Below are 11823 nucleotides of genomic sequence, written 5' to 3' on the forward strand. Positions count from 1 at the left end.
TCATTTCTTTATATTATGGGATAAAGCAAGTCAACATTGTTGGCACAAGAGAACAAAGATACATGAAAATCAAGAAATTAAGTAAAAACCAACAATGTAAAATGGATCTGAAAAATATCAGAATGAACGCAGACATTTTTAGAAAGGTATTTACTTTTTTTACTGACTACTTGGAAACAGTTTGTCCTCAGTGTCGACCCTTAGCAAGCAGATTCTGTCTCTCTTACAACCACACACTGGGAAAACAGAGGTAGTTCTCTGTCTCTCTGGCAAGCAAACGCATCCTCTAGCAAATTAAAACAAAACATGGGTTTTATCAAAAAGGTACAGGAACATCTTGAAAAGATGTTTAGTGGCCAAAATTTGTAACAACATGAACAGCAACAGAAATTATTAAAGTATTTAAAAACACATTGAATTAATGAAAATTCATGAGTCCATAATGATACTTGAGAAAAGAAAATAGGTCAACTTCATGGCATAGTGGTAAAACCCTGGTCAAGAGAAGCCAGATCCCACACAGCAACTGTGGTTCAAATCCCAGTCCCGTCACCCTGAAATATGCCAGGCACGTGCAAGAGTGCCTAAGATCTGATGGGCTGGAGGAGGGATTGCGGCGTGACGGTAGTGTAGCGGTGGGGGGCACTCCTACCTGTCTCTCTCTGTCTCTTTCTCTCTCACTGCCATGTGTGCGCACATATACACACACCCCTCACCATGAATAAAGAAAAAAAAAAAAAAAGGAAAGCAGAAGAAATGGATGTTTTCACCATCTGAGGAGGCTATTCAACAACACCTTATGGAAAAGTTGGTGTCTCAGGACCAAGAACTGAGCATCTGGTTCTCAGTAGGAACGACATCTCAGGATGGACTGTTAGACAGTCCAAGAGGCTGAGCCAGAACTTTACTTTACAGGAGAATGTCAACTTGTAATTGGCAGGAATCACAGAATTATTCTCCTTCCCAACCTCAAAAGAAATCACTGTCGAGGATCATCAACAGGCGAACAAACCACTTAGAAGATTAGACATTCGCACAGTCCCCAAACACAGCCTCACTACACAGTGGACAGACCACAAGGTCTTAATCCAATGGACAATCTTAGCATCATTAAAGAAACAGGAAGCTCGCTGCACCACTTCAGGTGCATTCGAGCCAAAAATGTTTACTGTATCCACCAAGTCTTTAGAGCAGATTTCCAGTTTTCAGGAAAACATGAAAGACACAGGAATAAGCTAAATAGCATACAGGAAGCAATCAGACACATTCAGGAAGTGGGGTATTTTATGGTGCAACTGGTTCAATTTCCTTAGCAATATAGCATCAAGGAGACAGGAAATGAGGGAATATTCCGGATTAGAGAGGACCAGAGGACATACAACCTCATGTAATACGTGGTCCAAGAGTGAGTCTTATTTTAGAAGATGGAGATTTAAATTATAGTTGGGGAACAAATAGGGAAATCTGAGTTTGGCTAAGGTTTTAGATGAGATGAAAAGTACACATGTATGCACAGACAAAAACATCAGAAAGGATATTATACTAACATGATGGGCAACAGAAATACAACATTTTACTTTCTCAGTCTTCTCTTTCGCTCTCATTTCTTTTAGAGTTTTGCCACAGGGTAAGTGCACTCACAAGAGAGACAGACAGAGAGTGAAAGTGGGAAATCACCTCCCAGGGGGATGGTCACACTGTAATTTCTTCTCCTCCAATCTCCTTCTGTTTTTTTTTTTTTTTTTTTGGTGGGGGGGCACACACATACATGCACACGGTGTTTTTTTTTTTTTTCCAAGCTGCTGAATCTAGGACTCATATCATGTAGTCAGCCATATGGGGAGTCCAGCGCCTCAACCATTATACCACCAACTGGCCCAAATTAAACAGCCTTTAAAAAGGCCTTGAACAATATAATCTACAGAGGTTTCCATAAGAATTAAATGAGCTAATACTTGTACATGGAAAACAGAACGATGAGAAAAAACCATGCAATAAATGTTATCCAATTTATTTTTAATAAAAGAATAATTAATTCGTTTTAAGTCATTTAGAAAGTTCTATTGTTAAGAACTAATATTGGCCCAGCAAGTGTTATAGTGGTTAAAGCACTGGACTCCCACAAGGCTTGAGTCCTGGACCTGATGGCTTGCTTTCTCACTTTCCCTCTCCTCTCTGGTGAGTGTACATGCCCTGTAGCAAATTAAAACATAACAATAATGAAAAATAAAATATAATAAATAATTCTAAAAAAGTAACTAAAACACACCCATTGATGAGAGTTGGCCTTGATCGAAACTGCCTACTTATTCTTGCTCTCACTCGCCCCTCTCCCTTCTCTCTCCCCCTAGAAAGTCAAACAAGAAAAGCAGAGAACATAAAACCATCTAACGTCAACCTAGGGCTTCCTACTGGAAGAAAGAGTACAGATGGCCTTTCTGGATCAGGCAATGGTCATTTGTCTTTTGAACCCAATACTTTGGAGAACTATGGCTTTGATTTTAGTCGTTGTGGTTAATTTCTGAAAGAAGCAGTGGAGCTTTCCATTTTAAAAGCACCACATTCGGAACATTTTGCCGTTCACCCGTTCAAACATGGGGTTCCGTGTTCCCAAAGAAGTGCTTGGAGAGAGATTGATGGTAAGAGGTTGGCGGGCCATTGGAGGACATTACGCTAAGTGAAATACACCAGGCCCAGAAAGACAAATCCCACATGCTCTCCCTCATCTGGAGGCATGGAAAAGCCTACCTCATAGAAGTAGATCATTGAAGAATAACTTCTGTAGGAGGGAAGGATGGGGATGGGTGAAGCTAGGGGAGATGTTATCGATGGAAAGCAGAATTACAGAGACATAGGAGGAACAATTTGTGGTGTTACAAATGTCAGCAGCGTGAATACAGGTCCAATTTATCATATATTTCCGAGTAACCAAAAAGAGACGGTTTTGAATGTTCCCAACTCCAAGTAATGACTAGCGGCTGAGCTGATGGAAACACGAATTATACTGATTTAATCAATGCGCATTGCATCTCTACTCAAAAATCACAGTGCGCCCGCAAATGTGTGCATCTATTGTATTATTTGCCAAAAAATAAATGAATAAAGAGTCTGGTAGGCTCTGGGGACCTTCGCCGATGGTTCCGAGTGGCTGCAAGACAATATTAGGTTCCGAAAAGTTCACAGTTTTGGTCGCAGGGCACATGCCATTGTGAAGACTGAAGGAAGCACTTGTCCCCCTCAGATTATGCTGACTCTTCCTGTTCAAAGGTCCTTGAAATCCGAGAAACAGCTTCCTGGGCACCAAGGGCTGGCTCTTCTTACTGCCAGGAGCTGAAAGCTGAGCATACTGGCTGCGCTGCTAACTTTAGAGACTTAGCGACACCTTTGGTCCCATACACGGAAGCGGTTCTATCACACTCCCAAGAGCAAAAGGCTAGGTTTTACTCAGCGGGCGCAGAATAAAACGGAACCATTCACACGATGAAGGCTCAAAGCATGCAAAATGGAATGAGTCCTCCTCGGCCCAGGGAACCCATGCTGGTGCAGGACCAAACAGAGCGCTTTCTTCCAGGGACAGCGAGTTACACATCACACCCTTCCTGTGCTTTGTTTTCCATGTGTCTGTTTTAATTTATTTCAAATGGAGGGCTTAATCTTCTCTGTTCTTATTAAGTGGAAATAATGTCGTTTCCCTGCCAGCCTAAGGGAGCACTTCAGCAGGCGACAGAGGCACATTCTGACAGGGTCCCCTCCCCTTACAAGAACACAGCCAGGCTGGCCCCACAGGGCAGACCTGGGTTCAGATGCAAGTCCCAGCTCCAGAGGCTCGAAACACACACGGGGCACATGTTCATGCACGCCCCAGATCTCAACAAATTGGAGAAACAGAGAAGAGATTGCAGTGTGACCATGCCCCACCGAGAGATGCTTTTTCCCTCCCTCTGTCTCTTTTTCTCTGGCAAGGGTATATGCCCTCTGGCAACTACAAATATATGTCCTCTGGCAATTAAAAAAATAAATAGGGACCAGCAGTTAGCGTAATGCTTATGTCACTGGACTCCCACGTAGTCGACCGTGGTTCGCATCCCGGACTCAGTGGCTTAAAACTCACGCCGGGCGCGTGTGCATGCATGCCCAAGATGCCGAGAGGAGAATGGAGAAGGGATTGCTGCATGGCCATCCCCACTGAAGAGTGATTTTTCGCTTTCTGTCTCTTTGTCTCTCTTGCAAGCGCACGCGCCCTATAGCAGAAAAACAAACAAAAAACAAAAACAAAAACAAACAAAATTAAAAAACCTCTCCAAAAATAAATAAATAAATAAATGCACACCATCAAATGCAAACTTGGAAACTGGACTCAATTAAATGTGGGATGCCCAGAAAGGAGAGGAACGAAGTGTGGTTAAACAGCCCAGCCAGCCGCCCAGGAAAAGCAGCCCTGAGTGGCGCAGTGAGAATCAGGACTCCCTTAATGAAGCGCCCTCGCTAGCTGTTCTCAACCAGCAACTAAGTTGGTATTCTGCTCCTTGGACACCCGGGCAGTGTCCACACGACAGAGGTCTACTGGATGTGCGGGTCAATAAATAGAAAGGAAGCCAGCCACCTGTTTGAGGGCAACGTGCAATTCAATCTCCCATCTATATAAATGGCAGGTTGAAAGCTATTCCTGGAGGCCCAAAGAATGAACTACAGAGCAAGCAGCACTTATGCTCAAGCAGGGCGGTTTCTGTGTCTTGGGTTTTTTTTTTTTTTGAGAGAGATTTTTGGTATAAGGCGTGTGTGCTCACTGGAGAGACAGGGAGACAGAAAGCGAGAAATCAGACCCCAAGGGGAATGGCCATGCTGTAATCCCTTCTCCATTCTCCTCTGGGGTTTTGGGTACATGTACCTGGTGTGTTTTAAGTCGCCAAGCCCAGGACTCAAACTATGGTCAACTACATGGGAGTCCAATTATGTGGGAGTCCAGCGACATAATTACGCCATCTGCTTGTCCCCTTTCTGTCTTGTTTTTGGCTACACGTCTTCTCGCCCCCTGAGCACCACTGACACCGGGTTCCCCAATACACCCTCTCACCATCCACCATAGAAAGGGCCTGAAATCTCAATGATCTCACCTCTACATGGGACTCTGTGTTCACAAAGGGTTTGGGAAGAGACTGATGGTAAGAGGGGCCATTTGAGGTCACTCGCACAAGCCTGGAGGACATTATGCTGAATGAAATACACCACAGTGATTTGAGACTGTGGGAATCTCAACACCTCGGGCCTGCAAGGTTCCCTAAGATGTGAAGCACCGTGCAAAGTGAACCGTGGTGGGCAATGAATGAAAATAGTAGCTATTTCACATCAACTTTACTCAACAGTGAGTCAACTTCTTAGAAAAGATTTCTTTCTTTAAAATTGTTTTTTATTTTTTTTTTTTTATTTGCCAGAGAGCACCAGAGAAAGACAGAAGCCACCCCATACCAGCAGGGTGTGGTTATGCTACAACCTCTCCTTCTCTATTCTCCCATTCCGTTGGGCTTTGGGGTACACTCACACACGCATCAGACATGTTTTTCAAACCACTATGGCTGGGATTCAAACCACGGATGGCCAGTGGAATCTGGCTCCCTTACCAACTAGGCCATGAGGCAGCCCAGAAAAAGAACCTCCAACAGGGTCCCAATGCCATGATCCATGACCTTTGACCATGGGTACACACGTGCCTGATGTATTTAGGGAGGTCTCCAGGTGTGACCCAGAGTTTCCTCATGTGGACCAAACAGCCTACTGGAGCATTGAATTTGGCCACGGTGCCACCATCAGACCCAGAGATTTCTACAATATCAGTCTGCACAGGGAGCCTGAAAACAAAAACAGCAGTAGCCGAACCTGGTACGTGGGCTGAGCTTTGTAGTTTTAGGAATTTGTCAGCAGTGACAGAGAAGGTAACAAAGTACCAGGCATATTTGGCTTAATGGGACAAATTGCATGGGATTTATGACAAGGGCCAGGAGAGTAGAAAACTACAAACCTCAAGGGACACTGATTTATGAAAATTAAAAAGGTGCAAAACTATTCACAAAGTAGAATTCTCAATGGAAAAATGGGGGGGGGAATTATATCTCCAAGGTCCTAAATAGGTAAGAGGCCCAGGGATTCACAGGAAGAAAACGCACACTTCTCACCACGCTTTCTCACTGAAAGACTCGCTTTTCAATTTATCTCCACACACTCAGCTCAAATCAGTGCATGTTCTGACATGGGAAAACCAGCCCCGGAAACGGAAATACAGGAGCCCTGATTAAGACACTGCATGGGGGGGCCAGCAAGTGGCGTGGTGGTTAAGGTGCTAGACTCCCACATGGCTGACTATGGCTTGAATCACACTGGGTGTGATCGTGCAGTGTGTGCCCCAAGTCGCCAGGACTGTGGTGTGGCCATCTCCCTGGGGCAGTGATTTCTCACTTTCCCTCTGTCTCTTTTTATCTTTCTCCAATGAGCACATCCAACCTATGACAAAAACGTAAAATAATTAAATAAAAAAAAGAAGAAAGAAAAGGAAAAGGGAATGAAAAGAAAGAAGGAAGGAAGGAAAGAAAGAAAGAAAAATGAAAGGGAGGGAGGAAGGAAGGAAAGAAGGAGAAAGAGAGAGAGAGAAGAAAGAGAAAGACAATGCATGAAGGCTCTCTGGTCACCAGCCCCTGGGGCTCACCAGCTGTCCTCCCTCTGAGCTGTCTGAAACCTCGCTGAGAAAACGTGAAGCACTGGGAAGAGTTTTCATCTTCAGTCTCCCTGGAAGCCCACCTTTGGGGATCCAGTGGTCATCCTGACACAGCCACATGATGTCTACCAGTATCTATGATGTAAATGGGCCAGAACTACCTCTGCTGCCTCCCCAGTTCCACTTCCCTCTACCATCACCCCATCTTGGTAGTTGCCAACACCACCACCTGCATCCTCTCTGCTTTCCTCAGACTCCACCCCAAGCCCATTGGGGAGCAGATGGACCCCGCCTCCAGCCCACACTCCCACACTCCCACTTTCCTCCATTCCCACTACAGCACCTTCTTTGGTGCCACCATCTTGGCCTGGAGGATGGTAATCACCTCCTCACTGAATCACCTGTGAATTTCATCCTTTTGCCCACACCCACTGGGCATCCACATCGACGTTCATCACAAACACCATCAGGCCTCTCTCACCCCACTGCACATCACCTCAGTATTCCTGCCATGCCTGTCCTCCCATAAGTCTGTGAAAGATGAGGCTTGTTCCTGCCTTGTGCATTGTACTGACTACTCCTCTCTAGAGTGTTCTTCCTCAGAAAGTGAGAGACCCTTGTCACTTCCTCAAGAGGCATCCCAGACCCACCAATCTATAATCGTCACACTCACTTTCTAGCACATTATCTTATTTCAATTACCATGGTCTGATATTTTTCCTGCTTATTGGATCATTTTGTCTGTTTCCATGAGAGCTGAGACTTGTCTCTGACTATACTCCCAGTGTCTAGAATGAGGCTCGCCTGCAAGGTGTACTAGATAAATACCGCTGAGTAAGGAAAATCTTCATCCCTCTCAAATGATGGTCAACCCCTCGGAGACTGCCAAGTGGGATGAGAAAATTGTGACAGCCTTAACTTGAAAGACGAATATACAAGAATGTGGCCGGTCAGATTAGTGAACTCATGGGGTGCCCTTGAAAGGGAGGTATTTGATATTCATGTGTTCCTGCCATCTCTGCTCTCTTTTGGAATGCTTTCTGTTTTGCCTCAAAATAGAAAATGAGTACTAGTAGGTGGTGGTGATGGTGATGATGAGGACAGTGATGGTAGTGATGATGGCGATGGTGGTGATAACGATGATAATGAGGTGACGGTAGTGATAATAATGATGGCAATGATGATGGTGGTGGTGATGATGTTGGGGTGACGGTGGTGGTGATGATGATGAGGTGATGGTAGTGGTGATGATGGTGATGATAACAGTGGTGATAACAATGATGGTGATGATGTTGATGGGATGATGGTGACGGTGGTGATGATGGGGATGATGATGAGGTGATGGTGGTGGTGATAATGTTGATGGGGTGATGATGATGGGGTGATGTGGTGGTGATGATGATGGTGATGATGATAGGGTGATGGTGGTGGTGATGATGATGGTGGTGATGATGGTAGTGATGATAATGATGGTGATGGTGGTGATAATAATGATAGTAATGATGTGGTCATGATGATGGGGTGATGGTGGTTGTGATATTGATGGTGAAGATGATAGGGTGATGGTGGTGGTGATGTTGATGGTGTTGATGATAGGGTGATGGTGGTGATGGTGTTGATGGTGGTAGTGATGATAATGATGGTGATGGTGGGGGTCATGATGTTGGGGTGATGGTGATGATAGTGGTGGTGATGATGTTGGGGTGATGGTGGTGGTGGTGATGAAGGTGGTGGTGGTAATAATATCGATGACAGTTACTATTTTATAGTGTCCCTAATTATGGACCCCAGACACTCTGTATAATAGTCCCAGCCTCAAAATGACTCTGGCCAAGCAAGCAGAGTAGTCTGCACTGTCAAAGGAAATTAACAGTGACACGGAGGGAGAAAAACACTGGCCAGCCATACAGCTAGCAAGTGGCAGGACTGATGGCTGAAGTCAGGCCTGAGCCAACACTCATATTTCTCCCACTTGGCCATACTTTGAAAGAAAGTGAACTATGGTTCATGCCAAATCCACTCATCTCCAGCAGCAGCAAAGATAAATTCTGAGTGAACATCCTGGTTTCACAGAAGAGAGCGGCTTCCCAAAACGGTCTCAGGCTGTGATCAACGTAAGATGAAAACTATGACGTTAAGGGGTTATAAGCCCCATTCATTTCATAGCACAGCTTAAAGAAACCAGGCTTTAGGGAAAACATGCTATTTCCCCCCCACCCTTTTTTTTTTTTTTTTTTTTTTACAATGTGTGTTTGTGGTTATTTTTTAGATTGTCTCACTGCACCACGATCCTCCTGCCTCAGCTTCTCCAGTAGTTTATGTTCCATGAAATATAACCCACTACTAGTTACTAGTAGCCCCAGCTACGAGTGTGCCATGGTGGCCTGCTTTTCAGGGTGGCCCAGGAGTCGAATCTGGTCCCCCCATGTGGCCTCAGTCCACCAAGCAGCAGCCTCCAGCATGGGCTGCCACAGTGGAGCTGTCCTTTCCCCTGGTTTTGTAAGCAGGGCCAGGGGAGAGGAGGGCTAAACTGTTAAGCACAGAACAGATGCTGGTCAAGTAAATATTATGAAAATGTTTAATTAATTTAGAACATTAATGTTCTCTTTTCCTCTGTACCCTGCAGCAAAACATACCCAGTTTCCAAACCACTAACCTTGTGAGTTCTTCTTGGAGTTGTGTGTGGTCAGGTGGAAAGAATTTCACCACAAACTTAACGACAACATGCTTTGGCCCTAAAGAAGAAAAATAAAAAACATAAAGTGTTTATTGATGTGTGTTTCAAACACCATTAAAGAGAAGGCCTTTATGGGCATCTTCCTGAGCAAATAATGCATCTCATTCTGAGCCCCAGGAGTACACCTGCCGGCCTCCTGGTCCGTTATTAACAGGCCAAGCTCAGGCACTAATTCACGCTTCCACGTTGTGGGGAAACACGGATCTATTCCTTGAAAACACTGTGACACGGGTATTCCACAGAGCTATTAAACTTTCTCTGGAGACTTAAATTACACTCAGGTTTTTAAAAGTCATTCATCTTCAAAAATGTACATAATCAGCTGCTTTTATCCAAATATAGACGTTAGGTAAGTTCAGGAGGAGCTAGTGAACATGTAAGTCAGTTATACGATGTGTTATAGTTAATAATCTACCAGGTACAGTGCTCATCCGCTCACCAGATGTGTTTCTCACACTAGGCGCTCTCCTGAGCTCTAGACAGACAACGTAACCAGGACAGAGGCCCTGCCACTGTCATGTGAGTCTAAGCCTTTACAAGGGTCTTTTCAACCATGTCACCCATGAGTTAAGAACCAGTCAAAAAGCAGATGGTGGGGCGGGCAGAGAGACTGTGAATGAGATGCTTAACTTTCCAGCATTAAAAGAGGGGTCAGCATGGGACCAGCAGATGGCATAATGGTTACATTACTGGACTCCCACATAGTCAACTGTGGTTTGAGTCTCAGACCCGGCTTGAAACCCACACCGGGTGCAGGTGCATGTGTGCCCAAAAATTCCAAGAGGAGACTGGAGGAGAAAGGATTGCAGTGTGGCCATCCCTCCTTGGGGATGATTTCTCGCTTTCTGTCTCGCTGTCTGTCTCTCCAGCCCTATAGCAAAAGCTTCTCTTTAAAAAAAAAAAAAAAAAAAGAGGGGTCAGTAGGTTGTGTAGTGATTAAAGGTGCTGGACTTCCATGTGGTGAACCATCGTGAGTCCCAGATCTGGTACCTTGAAAATCATGCCAGGCGCATGTATGTGTGTGCCCAAAATCTGAGGGAGAGAATGGAGGAAGAGGGATTGTGGCATGACCATCCCTCCGGGGGTGATTTCTCACTTTCCTTCTCACTGTGTCTCTCTCTCTGGCAAGCTCACACACCCTGTATCAAAAAATCTAGGGAAAAAAAATAATTGAAATAAAAACAGAACACCAGATCAATTCTAATTAATAATTTGTGGCCTAGGGCAGATTTTTCTGTTCAGACAGAGTATAACGTAAGGACAGGCAGGCTCCTCCACTTGGGATGGCAGCACAGAGTTGACATCTCCTGAAATTTAAGGCGCTGTAATGGCATCCGAATTCTATCAGTAGTATTTAATAGCAGAAAATGTCTTTCCTTTTCCTCTTCATAATCACATACAACAAAGTGGATTTTATATTAATCCTGTGATCACACATTCAAGTTTATTCACACCCAGAAACTGCAATGTATCACAAGGTGGAGATGTCAACAATACAGACAAAACTAACAGAAAACACCAAGGTACAGACATTCTGATGGCAGGTGAGGCTGAGCTTCTCTTCCCTAAAAGTATCTAAAATTTAACATCAATCTTTGCATGTCAATTCTGGAGCACAAAATAACAGAGACAAAATGAGGAAATCGGGAAGGCTGTGCTATTTCCTGTCTGCAGTTTTCACAGACAGAGGATTAAATGAGACAACTCAGAACTGAAGCTAGGAAGATGCTAGCAATCAATGCAAAGTGACAGCTTTGTCACACAGGACTAGTTCCCGCAGAAGGAGGGGACACAAAGATAATGGCCCAGCCCAGCCCTGGGTCTGACCTGACTGTCTGCAGGCTGCCCTTGTGCTGGGAGGTACCTTTCGCCATGAGCAGTTCCTTCTGTGAATCCATGTTAAGGACAAATGTCAGCCTCCAGACTGCTCCCCCTGCCATCAGGCCTGGGGCTGCTCTCAGCAATCTCCCCCCACACCAATTGAATTCTTGCCATCCAGCCACCCCGAGGACATGCAGCAAACGTTAAACAAACAGTGGCTGCTTCATTTTCAGCATCAATAACTGCTTAATTTAAATTAGAGAAGATCAACATCAATTTCCGTTGCATAAAGGCCATTCAGACACTGTGTTGCATGTTTATTACAGACACATAAATTGCTGAGAGTGGCCCAGTGGGGTTTCTTAATCAGACGTAAAACAACCCCAAAGGTATTGTGAGCTTCCTGCTCAGTTGAAGGGATGGGGTTTTTTGCCTAGTGTCTGGCTGCAGTGAGGAATCATTTGGGATGAACTTGAGATCCTGAACTTGACCCCAGAGCACAGACAGACGAGGGGATATTCCAGAGCAGAGGTGAGATGGGGAAAACACGAAAGTGTTC

The 11823-nt window shown here is 44.8% G+C and overlaps 1 protein-coding gene across 3 annotated transcripts in view; it reads right to left on the reverse strand.

The window, feature by feature from the left end:
* FARP1 (FERM, ARH/RhoGEF and pleckstrin domain protein 1) overlaps positions 1 to 11823 on the reverse strand; it is a 256635-nt gene that overhangs the window by 85932 nt on the left and 158880 nt on the right. For all 3 annotated transcript variants that reach the window (XM_027776313.1, XM_027776312.1, XM_027776314.1), the window contains exon 4: positions 9363 to 9441. In XM_027776313.1, the coding sequence (XP_027632114.1) occupies positions 9363 to 9441 (79 nt within the window). The remainder of the gene's footprint in view (positions 1 to 9362; positions 9442 to 11823) is intronic.

The sequence above is a fragment of the Tupaia chinensis genome, unplaced genomic scaffold (genome assembly GCF_000334495.1).
Source record: "Tupaia chinensis unplaced genomic scaffold, TupChi_1.0 Scaffold000057_1, whole genome shotgun sequence".
Classification (NCBI taxonomy): Eukaryota; Metazoa; Chordata; class Mammalia; order Scandentia; family Tupaiidae; genus Tupaia; species Tupaia belangeri.